This window comes from Drosophila bipectinata, chromosome 3R, assembly GCF_030179905.1.
Source record: "Drosophila bipectinata strain 14024-0381.07 chromosome 3R, DbipHiC1v2, whole genome shotgun sequence".
Classification (NCBI taxonomy): domain Eukaryota; kingdom Metazoa; phylum Arthropoda; class Insecta; order Diptera; family Drosophilidae; genus Drosophila; species Drosophila bipectinata.
The window spans coordinates 27,502,081-27,523,825 of NC_091739.1; the positions used below are offsets into that span (position 1 = coordinate 27,502,081).

The 21,745-nt window shown below is 43.6% G+C and overlaps 2 protein-coding genes across 2 annotated transcripts; both read left to right on the forward strand.

The window, feature by feature from the left end:
• Nucleotides 1–5,075: 5,075 nt before the first annotated feature.
• LOC108122248 (GPI ethanolamine phosphate transferase 1) lies at nt 5,076–8,096 on the forward strand. The gene is made up of 2 exons (XM_017236812.3): nt 5,076–5,962; nt 6,020–8,096. Exons 1-2 carry the CDS (start codon nt 5,185–5,187, stop codon nt 7,969–7,971), a joined length of 2,730 nt encoding a protein of 909 aa, XP_017092301.2. The 5' UTR covers nt 5,076–5,184; the 3' UTR covers nt 7,972–8,096.
• Nucleotides 8,097–12,714: 4,618 nt separating this feature from the next.
• LOC108121860 (actin-binding protein IPP-like) lies at nt 12,715–14,123 on the forward strand. The gene is made up of 2 exons (XM_017236161.3): nt 12,715–12,884; nt 12,945–14,123. Exons 1-2 carry the CDS (start codon nt 12,814–12,816, stop codon nt 14,086–14,088), a joined length of 1,215 nt encoding a protein of 404 aa, XP_017091650.2. The 5' UTR covers nt 12,715–12,813; the 3' UTR covers nt 14,089–14,123.
• The last annotated feature ends 7,622 nt before the right edge of the window (nt 14,124–21,745 follow it).

Below are 21,745 nucleotides of genomic sequence, written 5' to 3' on the forward strand. Positions count from 1 at the left end.
CTTTAAAGACACCCACACAAGCCCGGTGAGCTATCAGACATCTCTTCATAAATCAAATTACATGGGAAAAGTTTTAAAAGCTTCCCGGTTCATCTAACACTCTTCTTATATTGGCTTTGTGTCGTTTTTTTTTTGACTCTGGCCCACTGGGGTTGACGATTTTCCAGCCATTTTTCGTTTGGCATGTAAATGCAAAATTAATTTGCCCAATTAATCAGGCACGCCATCTCCCGAATTTCCGCCACCTTCTGAGAGCCGGTGACTGGCGGAAAAGCATTTCGCAAGACTTGGCTTCTGCAGGAGCAGCGAACAAACATTTTCATTGCAATTAAATTTAGCACAAAAAGTTGGCCAAAAAATAAAAGGAGATGTCATGTTACTGTCACTGCCAAAGAGTGAAGTGCTCGCCAAAATGTTGCCATTTGCATTGCCACTTAAACACACATAAAGGCGACTCGTGAAGTGGGCGTGGTACACACACATACACACCCACAGCGAGACACAGACACTGATATACCCACACACATGTAAGCGGGGACACGCAAATCGAGTCAAGTTGAATAGGCGGAAGTAGAGCAAGAAATGCGATTGCCAAATTGAGTTGAAGGTTTCGCTTGACTGTGTTTTGTTTGGCCAACTCCATGGGCTCCGCTGGCGTGTCCTTTGCCAGTGCCACTGCCACTGCCACAGCCAAAAGCAACAGAAGCGAAGGGGCACCACCGCCAACTGCACCAATATCTACGTTTCGGCAACGTCGACGATGGAGCTGCAGGACCCAGGCACTTGGCACTTTGCTGCAATTTTGTAGTTTTGATAAAATTTCGCAAGCATATTAAAAAGTTTTGCCCAACTTCGTTTTTACTTTTGCACATGCCATACGGCCTGGAATGGAGGCGGTGGGTGTTGGAGGTGGACGGGTGGGGCCTGTCTCCGCACATGCCACTGACAGTCCAAAGAGGAAGCTGTGCCTTATGGCTGCACCAGCCACGGCTTGTTTGCTGCCAAAAAAGAAAAAAAAATTGCTGCAAAAAATCGGAATAGGGCAAAAGAATATAAAAAGCCAGCAATGCACTTTGCTTTGCTATTTAATTTTGCCGCTCAAAGGCTTGACAAGCTCCTGAGAAAAATCGAAAGCGGCACGGCCAGAGGAGAGCACTGTCAAAGAGAGACATTTTTCCGGCAAACTTTGGCAACTATTTTTTCTATTTTGTATGTGATAAAACCAATTAAATTTGGCAAGAAATAGCAGAGCATACAACGAACTAACAAAGTAAACAAGTCACTAACAAAACACCACTCGACTTGGCAAAATAATTAACAATGCAAGCGGTATAAAAGCATTTTAAATATGCAGAGTTCATAAATCGAGATGTATTCATGCGCTTGGAAATACTTTATTTATTTTTAACTCGTTTATTTCAACGAATTCGGTACGAATTCAGAAATGGCACTTTCTACGTCCGAATTTTCAACATAATTTGGTGTTATTTCGGTTGCGCAGCTCGGCGTTAACACACAGCAGCAGCAATTAAATCCAATTGAGTGTCGCATACTTGTGTGTGTTGGCTGAAATGTTTGAAACAAATTGTTTCGTCCTCCCTGCAGAGACGTGTTGTTATGCTGTTGCAACAAAAGCGCATTTAATTCAGCATAACACAATGCATAAATCTGCTTTATTGAAAACCGAAAGCCAACTACTGCCACTCCCATTCAGCATTCAGCATCCAGCAACCATCCAGCCAGCCTGTGTCCTTTAACCGGATTTAAACTTTTGCACAAGGAGCTTTAAAACCGACATATCTTTGTCCCCAAAAAATCAGAGGAATTGTTGACCTACTTGAGAGAAGGCCAAGTGTCAAATAATCTTCTCCTGGCTTTAACCGGACGGGCGACACCGGACACAACCGATTGTTATGTAAAGGCTTCCTGTCTCGTCGCTAGACTGTCAAGAGCTTGTGGGATAATGGCTAAATCGATGCATACATGCCCAGACCAGACCAGACCACCCCAGTCGTGTTGTTCCATACAGAGATTTGCAAATGGGAAAATTGGCAACACGAATAAAGGAGTGCAGTAGCAATTTTCAAAACCATTTATTTGTTTATTTATTTTTGCCATTTTTGTGACTGACTTGGCCCGACATGTGGGTGGGTAATCAGTTTTGGCAAATGTCAGCTGCTCCTGTTGTTTCTGCCATAAATAACTAATTCGTTGTGATTGCACACAGAATTACAAGAAAGAGGCAGCCGTAGAGTGCACTGCGGTTGCATGACAAAGGCCAACTATTAAAATGCTAAATTCAACTACGACTCGTAAATTATATTCGCATTGTGTTTGCTTTTCAATAGCCAGTCGCCTGCACGCCCTCACATTCACTCATGCACACTGATATGCGAATAAATAGGGCAAATGCAAAAAAAAGCCAGCTCTCAATAAAGCCATTTATTAAAAGGATATAAAAGTTGTACAGAAAAAATACGAGTCTCGTGTGCCAGGGTACATTAGGCATAGACAACAGAATTTATACGAGCTTTATTAGAGGCTTTTGGAATTATCGATTCTTAAAGTAAAGGGAAAATATAAAAATACAATAATACAGAAAACACACTGAAAGCTGAATGAAAGACGCAGAGAAGTATGCAACAGCTTTTAAAAGGAGTCTGTTTTGAGTGCCGGGTGTCATACAACTAACTTTTATCTGTATGGAAACATAAATTAAGTAAAAGTTCAACAAATTGCAAAAAAAATGCGTTAACTAGGCCCACAAAATCGCATTGTCAGCCGCTCGTTAGGAAAACGCAAAAAGCAAGAAAAAATGAAGGTTTGCCTATGACCGTGCTTGGGTTTGTCGCTGTGGTTATGCGCACTATTTCACAGATACACAGGAATACAGATACACGGATGTGGGACTGAGGTTGTGAGGATGCGAGGATACTGGCGCCCGCAAAGATACACGCACACATGCGGGGCACACAATAAAAATGATTGCATTGGCAAGCGCTGACAGGCGAACCGGCAAGAGAAGCCGTGGAGCAGCGGCATTGGGCTGCATTTGATGGATGAGTTTGAAGCCATGAACCAGATGTGACAATTCAAATGCCAAAATTCAGAGGGCACACACACACACTCCGCGCTCCACGCCCAGGGGCGTACTCGTGAATATTTTTCGGGGGTTTCCGGCATTGCATCGTATGTGTGATGAGTCGACGATCCCTTCGAACGGCCACGCACCTGCTGCCACAGACCCTAATATTTCGTGTTAAAAAATGCATCGAACAATATGCGAGCCAGGGGAACTCACGAGCCAGAGTTTTTATTGAAATTGAATTGTTGATAAGTTTTGTCAACACAAAACGCAGCTGAATTTAAATGGGATCGACTCACACAGAGTCCCCCTCTGGATGTGCCAAAAAACGAGCTGACGTAATTGATTTGCCTGATATTGGTTTTGAAGTACGCGGGCTAGGCAATTACCAATCCACTCTTCTTTTTTTGGGGCTGCCAAGTTCAAGTGAATGCAAAAAGAGGGGATATGCACAGGTGTGTTTTGATTTTTGCTCACCACGCCCTCTTCACTTTCTACAGCAGTATTTTATTATTTCGAGTGCATTTTACATATTTGTTTAGTTTTATCGCAGTCGCAATAAATCCATTGAGTCTGAAAACACAATAGGGTACATTTTCCTTCAACAACAGCAGGAACATTCAAATCCAATATGGAGAGCCATTAAATTGGTCAAGTCCTTGCCGAAATCACTCAATGGGACTCAAACGGAGTTCAACAGCCCCAAGCCGCAAACATTTGGCATTTTATTCGTTTCCTGCCCAGCACGGCTGATGATGCTGATACTTTCCCAACTGGTCAGTGCGGCAACAAATGTTGCCAAATGCCGAGCCACAATTCGTTTAATTTGCGGCCACCCGGTCGCCCAGTCGACCCACTCACCTACACTCGTCGCTGGCCACAATAACCCACATTGGCCCGCTGCCAGGATGCCAACATGTTGCTGACCCAGAGTCGAGTCGGCTCCATGCAATGGCTAAGAGAGCGCCTGCGCCGTGAAAACTAGTCGCGAAGAGACTCCAAGAGGCTGCAGGACTCTTTGGCGCACAAGGATGCTGCAGCAGGAGTCCCCATAACAGGCCACTACGCTGCCCAATTACTCAATAGCATTTCTCAATCGCTCCAAACACGCGACTAGTGACCATAAAACGCCTAACTCTTGTTCGCTGTTAAATGAGCCCATTGCCAGACGCAAAACAAGGGCTTTAATTGCCAGACGAATCTCCTGTTAGCCGGTCATTCAGTCATTGGGCCATTATTTGTTGGCTGGCTTACGGCTGACAGTGGACCGGGGCATTAGCCCGACTCGCATTCAGCTGACAAATGGCAGTCTCTGCCCCACCTCGCTCGACTTTAACCCATTTGGTCTAACTAGCTTTTGAGCTTCTCAGGCGGCGAAACAGCGAACACAAAGCCAAGTGCGCGCCATCAAAATTTGTCAGATTATGTGTCTGAGCATCGGGAGGACAATTGAAGCGCACCTGAATTCGTTGTCTGGAAGCTGATCGAATTAATCACGGCTCCTTGGAGCTACAAAAGTTTCAGACGCAATTTATGGGCCGCAATTAATTGGCGCGACTGTCTCGAAGATGGCTGGTCTTAAAGACTTAAATTCTGGAGTTTCTTTGCCGCTGCAACAGCAATTTGCAGCTCATTTAAATTGCAGGCGCGTAAATCAAAGGACACAACGTGCAGCATTTGGCGCCCAAGGCAGCAGCGGCCCAAGTCCAGGCGCCAGCTCACAAATCAAGCGGCAAATTGAAATTGCTTGACAAGGCCGCAGAGTTATGGCATCCATAAAAAGAGTCCTAGTCCGGAGATACTAAAGCGGAACAAGACTGCCAGATGATGATGCGATGACAAGCCGACTTCTTTTCGAATTGCGCCGCAAAATTATGGATAGTTCTGGGCAAGGATTTTAATACTTTATTATTTTTAAGACATCGAAATACATGGGATTCAAGCTCTTTTAGAAATCAGTTCTATCCTTGCTTCAAATGCTTACCCATATTGTTCTCTCAAACGTTAGACATACCAACACAATTGTAATAGACACTACATTTGCTTGGAATTGAGTTTTCCCTTGATATTTTTCATAATTACATTCAATTCGAGCCAATATGTGGAAGCTGCAGGCCCTGGTGGTGCAGCTCCTGCTGCTGGGCTCCCTGCTTAGCACCTATTTCCAGCCGACCCAGTTGCCGGGGCTGGTTCCACAGAAGACTATGAGCGAGTTGGGCTACAAGGCGCCGGCAGACCGACTGGTTGTCTTTCTGATAGACGGACTAAGTGCTGAAACCTATCTGGCGAATAATGGCAGTAACGTGCCGGACTTACGGGATTTGTTCCGGGAGCGTGGCCGAATGGCCATCTCTCATAGTAGTGCTCCGACGATGACGCGAACCGGACACATAGCCATTTTCGGAGGGCTGCATGAGGATCCTTCTACTGCGCTAGTTTATTACAACTACAATCCCTTGAACTTTGACACCGTCTTCAATCGCAGTCGCACTACCATTGGCTGGGTCCACAGGTACGTTAACACTTTCTTCAAGAACCTGCCCCACGGAGGTGCCCCGCTTCGGTTCACTCTTTACTCAGAGTCTAGCACCGGGCGTCTCAAATGCGATAGCTTTGTGTACCGCAAGGTGTCCGAATATTTGAGCAACGCTGACAATGTCCAGGAGTTGCGAATTACCAAGCCAGTTGTACTTTTCCTCTATTTGCCCGACATGGATATAGTCGGTCACCGATACACGTCCACAAAACCGCAGTACTACGAGAAGCTACTCCACACACAGAGGGGTGTTCGACGCACCTATGAGCTTATTGAACGGATCTTCAATGACGGCAGGACATCCTATTTGATGACCGCCGATCATGGCCAAACCAAATATGGTGTGTAGAATTAACGAATCCAATAGTTTTATTCCTTACTAAACCCTTTAAAATCAGGATACCACGGCCACGGCAGCAAATTGGAGACGGAGACACCCCTTCTTCTCTGGGGAGCTGGTGTGAAGCGTCCTGCCGTCAACTCCAGTGGAATCTTTCCGACCAGGGACAACATTGCCCAGATGGATCAGATTCAGCTGGCTTCACTCATGTCGGCCCTGATAGGCCTGCCGCCTCCGATGAACAACCTTGGAATAATTCCAGACGGGTACCTTGATGTGAGCGCTCCGTACGAGGCCATGATCCTCCACTTGAATGCCTTGCAGATCCTGGAGCAGGCCAAAATCCTGATACGGCGACACGAAAACGCGATCTTCTACGAGTGGTTGCCCTACTTCTGGGAACTGAGCTTGGAAAAGATCGCAAACTACTCGGCTGAAGTTAAAGCACTCATGAAGGAGGGAAAGCCGGAGGTGGCTATCAAAATCAGCCGGAATATGGCCAAACTGGCCCAAAAGTGCATAGGATACTACACGGACTACTACAAATTCCCTTTGCTGGTGGCCACCTCTGCATCCTACTTAATTTGGAGCCTCTGTATGCTGCTACAACTGACGCGGCTGTCGATGGAGGAGAAGGAGCATCGTGAAGGATACCTGAAGTGGCCAACCCTGATCGCAGTCCTCCTGGGACTTATGGCGGTATCGGTAGTGCTCCTACAGAACGTGCCTCTCATCACGGCCTTCTACTTGCTGCTGCCAGTTGGCCTATCAATTATGGCCCTGGCTGAGCGCGGTGATCAAGGCAACTTGATAAACGTACCCATTTCGCACCTGGCCTTCATCCTGCTTCCGGCTGGTTTGCTGGTTTTGATGACTTTCACCTACCAGCACTTGGCCGTGCTGTATGCTGTCCTGGTGTGTCTGCACAATCGGCGGGCCTTCTGGAAGCCCTCGATTAAGTTCTTCTTGTGGCTATTCATGGTTGTGTTGATGAGCGGTGGGCTGTTTCTGCAGCATAACCCAAGCAAGAGGATTGATGTTCTTTCGGTTCAAAACAATTACCCATTGCACATGGGCATGCTCCTTGCTGTAGTGCGTCCAGTGTTTCTAGGACATCGTCACGAGCCCCTTGTCTGGATCATCAATATTATTACTTTGCTTTTGGGAGCCTACGGAGTCTACCAGTTCGAGGCCAACGATCCTGTCTGGAACTACGTTAAGGCCACCTCCTGGTCCTTCCTGGTCTTTGCTTTCCTGTCGATCCCGTACTTTAGCGATAAGCTGTCGACCGCCAAGAGCCGGCTGGAGCTGATCACCTTGAACATGGTTACTCTGATTTGCTTGCTCTCCAACAGTTGGGGAGCATTGCTGATTCAAATATTGATTACGGAATTGGTTTTCGGTGTGGAACTTTATGAGGAGAGTAAGCAGGTGAAGGACAAAGATGAGAAGGACGTTGTGGAGAAGGAGGAGCTGGAGGAGGAAATGGGCTACAATCCTGAGAGATACTTGAAGCAATCATACCGCTATGCATTCGCTGTTCTTCTGTACTTCTATGTGGCCTTCGTTGCTGCCGGCCACTGGGTGTGGAGCTTCCAGTTCGCACCCACCACGGCGCGCCTCTTTTATAGCAACATAGCGATGTTTTTGTCTGGCAGCTTCGTCATTCTAAAGATTAGCTTGCCTGTCGTGATCTTATTCGCGACTCTGTATGCTCTGGTTCCCTTTGCCCGTCACAATTCAAGATCCATTATGACGTGCCTCTTACTCATCAGCAATGTGATGAGCATGTACTTCTGCTATTTCGTAGGAAACCAAGGAAGTTGGGGTACCTTACGCCGCTCCATGGACAAACTTATGGTATGCAATGTTGTGACTGTGATACTCCTGGCCAGCTCCTGCCTCGCCAAGTTTTTCCTCCGAAATACCACAATGGGAAAAGATAAGTCTTGTCTTCCTGAGAAAGAAAATAAGAGTGCCACTTCTTCTGATGAAAATGTTTCAGTATGATTTCCCAGAAGGTGTATCTAAATTATTTGTTTTAAGGTAGATTTCAAATGAAACCATTAATGTTAATGATAATTTCCAGTAAAGAAAGTATTTCATTCAATAAAGGATGCATTTCTGATAGCCTTTATCAAACGGATAAAAAAAGTTATAAGGTCTAACGAGTTCTTAAAAATCTCAAAACAGCTACGTATATTTTCATGAAGAATAGCAAAAAGCTTCGTGTTTAATAAACATTTAAGCCTTTGACACAAAATTACCGCAGACACAGTCAAAGCCAAAACGGATGCTTGATATTTGTCATAATAATTAGATGGCAGTTGACTTTTGGCCCTCACCCTATCCCTTTTTCCCTGATTGTATGTGAGTATAATTAAAGGACTGTGGGTTGCCAGGCAATGGTTGATTAAATGAGCTTTCTGCCAAACGTTTTCCGTTTTCGTTTGACGAAATTTTCTTATTTTCTTTCCGCCCTTTCTCCGCTCCTGACCAATATCCTTTTTGTTTGTCTTCCAAGCCGCCAGACCCGCTGAGCCTTTGTCGCCAGCTATTTGCCTTGGTCCGCGCTGACAGCTTGTTGAGTTTATCCTGTCAATATACTCATGGCGAAATTCGGGATGCTGGGAAGGGAAGTGGCACAGGATTTGTAACTAACTGGCTTGTATTGGCCTCGGATTTAGCCTTTTGTTGAGCCGGTCTGAGCCTGAGCCAGCCGGTCGGCAGGATTGATCGCTCGGCTGATTGATTAATTGACACTTTGCACATTAATTAGCCGGCTGTCGGGGCATTGGAGGCTCTATCCCTTTTGGCTTACAGACATTCCAATTCGTCCTTGGCCTCAAGACAGATGTTTATATAGTGTCCGGCTGAGGTTCTTTCGAAGCAGTGACTTCCATTACCAACTCCTTTGATTAGAAATTATGACAACTTACCGTGGGCGTTTCAATTCAAAGTTTTTCCTGCATATGCTGGCCAAATTTATCGCTGATTAATAAACTCATTAGAACTTTCCCTGTTTCCTAGTCGCACATGAAGTAACGAACTTTCCCCGAGATTTAATTGGAAAAGTTGTGGCCGCTGGGCGCCTTAATGTAAGTCAGTAGTTAGTTGGTCAATATTTAACTCGGCTTAGCAAATCGTCTCAATATCTTTATCCTGCAGCCAGCCGGAGATGCTTTAACACCGTCCGGCCTTTGTTTGGCATTTACAGTAGCAAGAAAATCACCGGAGGCGACGGATAAACGAAATGAAAAAATATAAAGGATATATACATACAAAGACCGTCATCCGGGCAAAGACAAAGAATTATGCCTTCTTGTCGGTTATTAATGAGCCATAGCCCCTGGGGAAAAGTCCTGTGGAAGGAGACGTGATTCCCTTTGCATCAAGTTAAGTTTCAATTTGGCGGCCGACTAATGGGAATGCATTTGAAAGGTAAAATGATTAATGTCAGCGCCAGCTTGGGGCTTATCTTTTTGTGGGTTAACCGCCGACGCCACCGATGCGGATTTAATTAAAATAAAAATCCACCTTCCGGCACTCCTTCTTCCAGACCCCGGCAGCAGCTGTCGGGGCCAAATTGTTTGTGAGGTAACCCGTTCGCAATCATTACATCTGGCAGTTAATTAAAATATTTAAAAGCACAAAATATCTTCATGCGCGAAAATGAATTGATTTGCCAAATATTTGCCATATAGTTATGATTTTTTTTGTAAATCCTTTCAAAGGAAAGTGAAGGTATATAGAACTTAAGCTATTATGCTGTCATGATGTTTAGCCCCACATGTTTGAACAACAATACTAGGTATATCATTGTCGATTCTGTGATATTCTATTCCAGTTTAACGCATATTTTTGCATTGTTGGCTTTATGAAATAGAAAATGGCCAGCTGATGTTGTGGCTGTTCATTATTGGTGGCTGATATTGTCGGGGCGAAAATTAGTTAAAGCCCATTGGCAATTTAATTTGCTATTAAAATTTTAGTTATCAAGCCAATGAATCAGATGCACAAACTGTTCCAAATATGCTTAAAAGTTGTATGCAAATTTAATGAATTTTAATGGAATGCGGAGCATTGTATTTTTTTGTTTGTTTACCTATGTATAAAATTATAAAACCAAAATAAAATGGATGACCAACTATGCCGTGCAATTAATTATGCGAATAGTTTTGTTGGTTGATTTTTGCATTTGCATGCCTTTCATGTGCATTAGTTATACTGATATATTTAATGCAGTTGAAATAGTTTTGCAAATTTTTCCAATACCAATGTCATTTTATTGCAAATGCTTTGCCAAAGTGGATTACCTTTGAGTTCGATTTTGGATAGCCCCGTTAAGTCTATTATTTAGTCTTATATTTGGATTTTTTTTCTGGACACACGGCCCATGGAGTGACAAGGTAGGTACCCACGCAGACTTTTCTTTATTTTTTTGTGGATATACTAGGAGCTAGAAGTCATGCGATATCTGCCATCTTTAATATATTACTATCGCACTTTTCATCACGTTCTGACCTGCAAACACCCGAGAAAGTTGTTTGCCATTCGAAGTCGTAATTGAGTACGCCGTGCGCATGTATAAATAACAAAATGTCCTATGCCCCATCCAGTTTCCACTCAGCTTCCATCGCAGGAGCCATTCTCCGACTCGTATCTCCTTTGTTTTCTATTAAACAATTGACAAAGTGCCTTGGCCAGGATTCTGTCCTTGGCGGCTGATGCGACTACACATATAAATTATAATTTAATAAGAAAACAAACGAAAAATTCAATGGCGCCATAAACCATAAAAAGACGCTGAAAAGTGCTCATCTTTGTGTTTGTATGGATGTAAGTGTGCGGGGATGTGTGTCGAAAAACAATAAGCAAACAAAAAGCCCAGGACGAGACGTTGGTAAACATTGAAATCATCTTTGGAGCGGCGGAAGCGGGACTTCGGAAGGCTCGATTAAGTAGCATAAAGTGATGATAAATGCGACATTGAGCAACAATAAATTGTTGCCTTTTGTCTCTTCTATGAGAGTGCTTGTTTCTCTTCTTGTAGCTTTATTGTTGTTTTCAGAGTTCCCCGATTCCCCGATATCACACTGCTTGCCATTGACGTGTTTGACTTATTGATGCTGCGTGCCGGGATTAGTGATGAGGCCCACACTGCGTATGAGCAACGCAAATATACCGAAAAAGCATAAAGCTCCCAGTGAACAACGCTGATTAGCATTCGCGTGTGTGAGTCTGTTTGCCAGTTCGCCAGTGTGTGTTTATATTTCGCTGCTCATTCAATTGTTTATTGGTAATTTGAAATTCATTGGACGGCAGCATTGGCATCAGCCGACAATCCTCTCAACTTTATGGCTCTGCAGACAGCGCATTAAAGCTTAAACTCAATCGAATTGATTTCTAGAGCCAATGCAAACACATCGAATGAGGGAAATACTAATTATGCGAGGGGAAAAATAACAAAATTTTCAATGAAAGTTAATTAATATATTTAAAAACCACACAAAACTGAAATGTTCTAAAAACAAGTTTTAATTGCATATTTTAAGAAAAAAGTTTTAAGTTAAAAAAAAGAAATAAATACAATTTTTATTAAAAAGTCAATAAATAATTCAAAAGATTTAAAATTTCACATATTTTTTATTCTTTTTCTAATTTTTTAGTGTGTACTTTTCCAAACAAATATTGCAAGCACATTTGAACTGCGTTTGAGGCACACTTTAAGCTTCATTGCAACCCACTAGCCCCATGGCCAAATGTACGGGCCAAGTTTTCCACTTAAAAAACGCGAAGTTGCCTCAATGCTGAAATTGTTTTTCCTACTTTTTTTCAGCTGCAGTTGCACTGTTGCTGCCGTTAGCCGCAAGTCGTGCCACTTGCCACAGGATGCCAAGCCAAGCCGAGCCGCACAGCCGGAGCTGAGTTCGAGATTACTTTGGTTTACATTGTGCTACGTTTGCGGCTTAAATATTGTATTAAGTTTGCTGGCTGGTGATTGGAAAGCAACTGCACATAAATAGAAAAGAACGAGCGAGCCGAACGGAGCGGAGCATTCCAGTGCCATGGTTAGAGATCACCTTACCGCATTTCATTGCAATTTTGCATTATTTGCAGCTGGGCCCTCTCCCTCGAGGGCCGAGTTAGCAGCCACTTGAGTTGCTTTCAGCTATTAGTCGGGAGAAGCAGCATCAGCATCAGGAACAGCTCAGCCGGCCAGGCAATTGCTTAATTGCAACTTAAGCTCAATTTTCTTGTTGTCCGACCCCAGGACGAGGCTAAATGAAAACCCGAACCCACACACCAAGGCTCTCATCCCGTCTGTCCTGGGCTGTCTATCCCTTCCATCCTGCCTGATTGCTTGTTGTTGGCACATAAAATCTTGGCCGGCTCACAATCGTTGCATGTAATGACTGGCAGTTGCGGTCGCTCCAATATGAGGCAAGGTGAATGGGAGAAGGATGTAGAAGTGGCAGCAGCCGAAGCCAAGGCAAGAGCACTGGAGTACTTGAAAACTGTGTGGGCATAGATAAACAGCACCACTCGAAAATCCCCCGGCTTAGCCCTTGAGCCCTCAACCGTCGTTTCGGCATATGAAACGTGAAGCAGCCCAGGTAGGAATTAGAATCCAAAATCTGAGGCTGGAATCCTTAAATGTAGTTTAAGTGTGGCCCACTTGCGGCTTTTTGGCAGCCGCAAATGATCCTTTTAATGCCACAAATCGAGTGCCAAAACATCAGTGTGCCATGAGTTTATACTTACCCTTTGGATAAATAATACTCGTCCCCCTTTCCTTAATCATTTCTAGTATTATCTACAAACCAAAATTCTAATTGTAAACGAGACAAAATGACCAAAAAGGATGCAGCCAAGAAAGCAAAGGCAGAAATTACCGAGGAAGATCTGGACTTGCCCATATTGTAAGTGCTTATAGAATATAAATGTATTTCGCTACAAATATTCACTAAATAATATTTTAGCGATGAAAAAACTAAGGAGCTGGTGGCAAAATGCTGCGGAAAAGAAGTTAGCGGCACTTACGAAATTCTGCCCGAAGTTAGCCTCAAGGACATGGGTTTCGAAGAATCTGAAAAACTCATTAAATGTGAATTTGGCGCCAAAAGGGCATTCATTCTTGATGAAATCAATAAAATTGTAAGAGGCAAGATTTGCCCCGACGTGGAGATCCGTGTGGGCAATAAAAGCTTCCGATGCCACATGCCCGTGTTGCAACTGTGCACAGATTTCTTCAAGAAATTCGACTCAACCGATACGATCACCATAAGTGCGAAGGTGATAAGTGCCAAGGGATTCGAGCTGGCCTACGAGTGGATGATCAATCCGGAGGCCAAGCTGCAGAGGCAACACATCCTGGCGCTTTACGTGGCCGCCAATTTCTTGGACATGCCAGAGCTGCTGACTCATCTGTGGAGTCGTCTTGATGACCCTAAACTGATAATCCACGGAGACGCCTTTCAGCTGTACGTGGAATCTATACCCTATAAGGTTTCCTTGCTTCAGGAGTTGATGCTCGACCGCATCCAAAAGTTCTTCCTGTTGGCCGTTGCCACCGAGGAGTATCTGGACTTGGATGCAAAGCACGTTTTTGATATGCTTTGCAACTCCAATATGTGCGTCAACTCCGAGATGGAGATGTTTATGAGCGCCGTACGGTGGCTACTGCACGATTGGAGCAGTCGACGGGAGTACGCAGTCACTCTGATGCAAGCTATTCGATTCAATTCCATGCCAGCCTGGTACACCACCGTTCTGAAGGTGAAGCAACTAGAACCCCACATGCAAGAGTTGCTGAACATACCGGAGATCGAGGCCATGATCAACCTGGGACTCTCGTTTTCCATCACCGAAAAGTTCGTGGACCCTGCGTCGCCGCTGAAGGAGCCCTTGGGGCTGAAGAAGCCCCTGGAGCGACAGTGGGTCGTCCATTCGGGAGTGCGCCATCACCACAGCTACGAGTGCCCTAAGTGGCAGTTTCTGACCCTGGAAGTGTTCAACAATTATCTGGTACAGATCATCGCCGAAGGCCAAAGCTATTTGGAAAAGCTGGAGCACGGCGTACCCGACCAGCTGATGCCCTGCTGTCGAGCATTAAAGAATGGTTGAATAAATAAGCCCTGCCCCTGGGGATCGAGAACCGATGGGCGATGTGTATGGTAGGCGGCTCAAAAACACACCCTGGGGTGCCGTATAATTGCTACAAATAATTTCATTAGCCGGGCAGGGCCAGAGCTTTGGTTTCGCTTTCGCATTAAGCGTTTCCAATTAGTTGAATGGCTGGCATTTTGCTGAATTAATTGTCAACGTTTATGAACTAAGCACTTAGTCTGTGCGGGTGTTAGTGCGGGGGTTGGGTGTTTGTGGATATGTTTGTGGGTGCGTGAAGGTGTGTGTGCTTATGTTTGGCCTTCGCAAACATAACCTGATGTGAATACAAATGGGAATGCGAGCAAACAAACTGCAAACAATCACACATGCAAATGTCAATGCCCCCAGCTGTCGGACACGAGACCGCAAAAAAAGAAAAACAATTTTTGTTTGAACAGCGCCAAAGCCAGCGAAAATATTGTAAAGCATAGGAAAAAAAAAACAAACCAAAAACCAATTGACAGGCATAATCAAAATATTTTTATAAAAAACAACACAATTAACATTCAGAAATCGGAAAACAACAAAAAAAACAAATCGATTTCATTACTTTTTTATGCCGTTTTTCATTGACTTATTTGGGGCTTTTCCGGATTTCACGGCAAATGTTTGAATAACTTTTTGTTTACCTTTGTGTTATGCCTTCATAAATTTTTAGCGGGTGCATTAAAATAATAATACAAATGCAATTGATTTGGCCAGCGAAAAGTTTTTGCCAATCCCCCAAACAAAAATGGCCCAAACCGAAATTGCGAAATTCATTGTTTTTTCGTCGATGTAATTTAATTGTCTGCAGTTGAGGCGCCATGCGATAAATCAATTACTACCGATTAAGCTTCAGATTATGGAGGACTTTTTTGGCCTCTCCCTTTTTTTTTTATATGCCTTGGCATCTGAGCTGATGATGTAATTCAGCAATGCAAATGAAGATAGATGCACTTCTGGCAGTTGCAGCAGCTTCCCAATAATTGATTCTGAATATGATGAATGAGGGCCAATTATAAGAATGTTAAAAAGAATCAAAAGACGATTAATCCAGCCAAAGAATTTCGAGAATCCAGTCATATATGAGCTCCAATAAATGGCAAAGGAGGATTGCCAGAAGCTGAACCACAATTTGCCTTTTAGCACTATTGTAAAAAGTACATTTGAGAAATCCTATTTGATCTCCCAGTCTCGTTTATAGGCAGTTGCATAAAACTGATAATCCTATTGTGGTTTCCCTTGTTCCCCTTAATTGCCATTATACTGGGCTTTCACACACTCCCACCCACTCTGGCATTCGCACCGTCGAGTTCGGCAAACAAGGACAAACAAAAGCGGCTTTAGTTTTCATGTTTTGCGGCGGCTGCGTTTTTGAAGTTCCATTACTCAAACTCTAAGCGCCGGAAGGGTAAATAAAAGAGCCAAAATCCAGGGGCTGGGGACTGGGGGCTGCCATGATGGGTGGCAAACTGTTTGGCGGCAAACTTTATGGTGGACCCATTGTTTCAATTGCACAAAGTTGCCGAAAAGTTGGCCATTGGCCCCATCCCCCATGCCGCATTTTGAGTGTTTTTCAGCTTAAAGACTGCCACACTTAAAGCTTGATTAGCTAATTGCGTTTGCCTAATTTGATTTGTCGGAATTTCAATTAAAGTTCCGACTGATAAGATCGCCAGCAATGTCGTAAATAAAACTTATCAGACTGCAGATAATGTATCTACTTTCCGGCGCACGGGGCGTATGGGTAATGTGACTATTACAATCTTGATAGCGGAGGATGGAAGAATATAAGTACTTAAACAGAAGAAAATAAACAATGAAAAATCAATACAAAACAAACTATTAAGCATCTTTGGAGCAATATATTCGAGTTTGCTTGTAAATTCCACTGCACCCCAACGACCACAACTACAAGTATGCATAATTTGCTGATTGCAATTAAAAGCAATTATGCTCGGTGTCCCTGCAACCACAAACTCATTAGCTTGTTGCACCAAAACCGCAATGCAGCATATCCCACAACACCAGAACCAGCATCAGAATCAGGACCGGCAACAGCAACAACAACAACGACAACACCAACCAAAATTACTTACCCATTTCTATGTTGAGGTGGTGGGTAGAGGGCTATGGGGCATGGGTCATAATGAAAAGCCACTCACTTGACACACGCCCCCTGGACACAGACTCGAATCCAGCTCGAACCCGGCCAAAGGGATTGCCAAAACCAAATCGAATCGCTGGCAAAATTGCACAGCTTGACGCCATCTTTTTGCACAACCAATTCCTTCCATTTTTTCGCAATCCACTTTTTTCCGGTTTGGTTTTGTTTGGTATGCGTTTTTTTTGGCCGGCCACAGTTTTTGACATGCGTGTGTTGAGAGCTTTCAAACAAAATGGTCACTGCAAAGTGCCCAGAGCCCAGTGCCCACTACCCAGTACAAACCTATTCCGAAACCTATGCCGGGTTTGTTTAGAAGGTTTTATGCATATGTCCGACATGTGGAAAATTCCATTAGGAAGTTTTCTTTGTTTGCATACATTTGCATGCCTTTCTCCGGCTCCAGCTCCATCACCATCTCCATCTCCATCTCCATTCTCTTTGCTCTTCGCTTTTTCTGGCCTTCCATCACAAATAATTTATTTGCGGCCAGGAGCAGGCCAAGATTTTTATTATTATTATTTTGTAATGGTTTTCGAGTGTTTGCAGTGGCACAACATCCCAACAACACAACACCACACAGCTCAGTAGATCCGAGCACAGCAAAACAGAACAGGGCCCGGCACGGCAAAGAAATGGAAATGATTTGCATAAAATCGATTAAACATTTTCAGCAAATAAAATGCATATTGAAATGAAATGAATAGAAAGTAAGCAAAGAGCAGCAAAAGCAACAATATGGTCACCAATTCAGTCCAAGCCAAGGGCCATGTCCTCATCCCCGTTGTCCTTTGAGTCCCGAAACCGGAGTCCGAACTTTTCTGCTTTTGTTGGGCAAAGTGCTTGCATGGCTAAGTGGGGATGAGCGGAGGCTCGGGCCAGGACTAACCCAACAAAATCTAAAGTGTGTACGCAAAAGATTTATCAAATATTATTCACTCAGTTCACCTAGCATCGTGTTCTTTATTGGAATATACGGACCCTTCAAAAGTAATAACACGAAATTGAAACAAAATACATTAGCACTGAAGTAAGTTTGGTAATGTATTCCACGGCTTAATGAACCCGTTTTACTAAAATGCACTTCAAACATTTTGCCATCATTAGAATATTGAATATGCCACAGACATTAATTATTCCCCGGCAATTGACTTGCATAAGGACACTCACTTCGTACTCCAATAATATGCACATTTTGGGCAAACAGTCGACGAGAAAATCTTGAACCTTAGAAGTCAGGCCAGACGTGCAACGCTCAGCCATCGTTTACGGCAAAATGAGATGTGTAATCCAGTTGGGCAAACAAATATCAAAGTTATTTGTATTTAATTTCTTAAGCAAGCAAAGTTAATTAATTACAGCAAAACTTAAAGCAGACAAAAGCCAGCAGACAGACAGACTGGCAGGCCACGTCATAGTTACATTGTTCGTTTATTTTGCTTCAACTCCGTATAAAATTACAATAATTTAAGAACTTGTGCTTCGGCTGGTCGGAAAACTGGAAACTTGTTCAAGACTCTGCAAGTGGCGGCAATTGAAAATGGAAAAACGAGAAAGGATGCGAGGGGTGGCTAGTCGGAAAAGCTCTTAGAATGCACACTGCACTCTCTGGCATTAATGGCAACTTAAGCTGCCCTAAGATGCAGCAATAGCGAGCACATCAAATATAAATGATGCCCCAACAGCTAACAGCAAACAGCTAACAACTACATCTGCAGATAGCTGAATAAGCTGGTGTGCCACGCCCCCTTCAAAAGCGAAAATAGCTGGTCGCCCACAATGCCACAGTTCGTCAGCCGAAATGCAAATGCAAATGGAAATGAAAATTAACGTGCATTTCGTTTTCATGCCACTGGCATCTTTCGAAATGCAACAGCAGGAAAAACAATTTCAGATACAATTTAAAAAGGATTTTGTTTTTACGTTTTTTTTTTTGTATTATTGTCATTTTCTGCTGCAGCTCGTGATCCACTTCACATGGCTAATGAAGCAAAACATTCCAGTCCAGTCCGTGGCCCTGAACTCCCAACTCGCAGAAACCCAAAGTGGATCACAAGCTGCAACCAAAAAGTTTTGGACAAATTCCCAGATACAAGACTGAAATTCAATTGCCTGCTGGCCAAAAAATCAGGCACTTTAAAATCAAGCACAAAACTCCAAGACCAGCAAAAATGCGGAGAAAAAAAAGGAAAATTGCATGCAATAAATTTCGAATTAAATAGAAATTTGCAGAGTCAACTGTAGGAGGGGGAGTGCAGGAGGTGGAAAGGAGATACCAAACTGGAGGCCAGCCAGCAAAAAATGCAAATCTCAACTAATTCTTATAAATTATTTAATAAGAAAAAGTCAAATGATTCATTTTTAAGCTGCACCCTTCATCACCAAAGCTCAGCTGGAGCTGGAGCTGCAGGCAACGCCAAATGGGTGGGTGTTGGCAAAAAAAAGTAAACAAAAAAATGAAAAAAACCAAACCGGCAAAAGGAAAAACTATAAAAAGCACAGCAGAGGAGAAAAGTCAGCTTTGGAAAACGGCAGAGACGACAGAAAACTAAGACTGCATTGTGGAATCACGAATGTGAAAATACCTCGAAAAATAAAGCAAGTTAAATTTTAAATAACAAATAAAAACGTAATGCTACTTTTATTTTTTATAAACGATATACTTTTTTTGAATTTTCTGAATATATTTTTTCAAATATATTCTTTAATATAGCCTTTAACTACTAGAATAACTTATTTTTCATCATAACAAGGAACTAGTCCTTTAAAATTAAATTTTGAATCTAAGCCCCTTGAATAAAATCCTTAAAAACTAAAATATCTCCTTCCAGGATATCATTCTGGTAGGTACCAAGTATTTAAGCAATTGTAGTGTGCATTTCTGGGCAAAATGTGGGGCTGTGTGCGATGATTTACCGCCAAAATGCAAGTGAAGTGATGCCGTCAAAGGAGCACACCGCTTGCCCGAATTGGCAGCATGTGTCGCCGACAGCCGAGGCGTAAATAAGTTTTCATGAATCAAGTACAGAAGTATAGCATTGGAAAAAACCGCATTGTTCGATGGCAGGGTTCAATATTAATGTGTCACACACGCTTTCTGGGCCGATAGGAGATGGAAAACCAGCACTCATGCTCGGGCGTTAGTCCAAGGAGAAAGAAAACGAAAGGTTTACCATCGATTAACATTCTCGATCCCGCTTAGTACTCAGTGGAGCGCGAGGAGCCCCCCATGCTCCCAGGATCCTTTCATCTTCCCGGAAGCAGCGAAAAGTGAAAAGTTTGTCCCAGAAGGCGGCAGTTAACAGTCTTCGCCCACAAAGTCAAGTTCTACGCTGAATTTGCTGCATACAATGGGCACTTGCAATGGCTTTTGCCTAGCTTTTCCTTTGCCTTTGCTCTGAGTTTGCTTTTCCTTGCAAATTTTCCACCAACAACAAATACGACTTGCCAGCAAAAAAAGCAAAAGAAATAAGGAATGAAATGCTGCTGCCATGGAAAATGTTGAATGTTGTGCACATGGCAGTTTATTCATGATTTCACATATTTCGACCCGCCCACTAACGCCCGACACTCTCCAATGTTGTTGGACGTTGCAGGCACAAAAAATATTGCCCCACTATAGTATGTGTCTCTGTGTGCGTTTCTCTTCTTCTTTGGACACACTCGCCCACCCACACCACCTAACAGTAACATGGGAAGAAGCCATAGCTTTCCACAGGACTTGGCTTTTTTGCAACGCGAATTTTTTCGTTGGTCTTGGCTGCTCTAAGACAAACTTTTTCAGCTTCTTTTGTAAACTTGCATTTTTATGGTTTTAACATGTTTACTTAAATTTTGTGTATTTGTCTTGTTGGCGTGGCTGTGACAAATGTTTTTAGCCATCTACTGGTACCAAAAAGTGGGAGCAATTAAATATTATAATCTTAAAAGCCAGTTCCTTGAAGTTTTTAAAGTGTTAGCCAATATTCTTACGGTATCTAATTGTAATACAAAATACAAACTATCCATCGATTTGACTATTCATGGATAAAAATAATGGATTTAAGAAACCCATCGGCATTGCATATGCTGATAGCATTTTCATACATATTGCTGGGCTCAGCATTTACCAATTACTGGGCTCTGGGACACAGCCATTCAGCTTTCCCTGGCATTGAATCTTGCCGGGCTTTGGCTCCGGCCCGCATGTATTAATTCTAATTAAATTTGTTATTCAAAACGAAACTCGGGCACGTCCTTGCTAGCCATTTTGCAAGTGTTAACCTTTTTGCCGGCACAGCCCCGGCCTACGGACTGAGGACTACGGACTATGGACTATGGCGGCCTAAGTTAAGCCTCCGAAAATGGACCGGTCGTCGGATTGGCGACGATTTGCTCTTTCAAGCAAAGCGCGGCGAAGGGGTATCAACCTTGACATTTTTGCTGCCAGTTTCTGTTTTCATTACACTAATGAAGTCATGCGCCACGGTGAGGTATGTAGGCACATTCACATATACGTAGTACGTAGTGTATATACACACAGAAACATAAATAGGCGACCAGTTCGGGTCCAGATCCTGGCAAACGACTGTCAGACCCATAAAAAGGTGGATAGGTGTGTGTGTGTGGTGTTGCTCCCTCTTCAGAGCTCTCGGTGTGTGTATTTAGCCATGGCAGCTGCGCCTCATTACCCCATTTTATTGTGCCCGGCCTGAGTGATGCCTAGATGGTCTTAACACTGTCAAAGGCCTACACACACTCCGTCCTCTCCGCTGGCACATAATTAATGCAAAATGCAAACGTATTCATGGCGACACATAACGCATAACGCATACGCCGTGTGGCAATAAAGGGCTTTAAAGCTTTAAGCCCGGCTCAGTGGCTGCCAGCTAAATTGTAAGACGACAGAAATATTTCAACTGGAATTTACGACGCGAACACACTAAATGCTCATTTAGTTTGCACTTTTATTTAGAAACTTCTTTTGCACGTTTGCCAAATTGTCTGCGGTGGCAAGTCCCACCACCCCTACCACAAACACGTCCAACAACAACAATGACTTAAGGTCGAAAGGACGACAACAACAGCTACAAAAACAACAGCATTTTTGTGTGGCAAAGTGCAATAATAATGAAGGTAAAGGCGTAAATTTCGCTTTGGCTGCCGGCGTTTTCAGGACGAGAAAAATGGTCTGACTGCAACGAACTGGGCACCCCACGGTGGCTGGATCCTGCTGCTCCACTACCAGGTACCAGCTCCCAGCCAGTAGTCACCAGCCACCTGCCACCACCTCCTACAGGCTCACCAGTACAGGTGAGCCATGTTGTCAGCGGAAGGTAGCTACAAATTCTCGTTGCGAAAAGCTTTTAGTGAATTTATGGCAAGGAAATTCCTTTCGCTTCTGCTCGAAAAAGCGGCTCCTGTACTACTACATAGTGTTACTGCAACTACGACTTCTGGCCGTTTGTTTATACCTTGGCCCTCGACTTC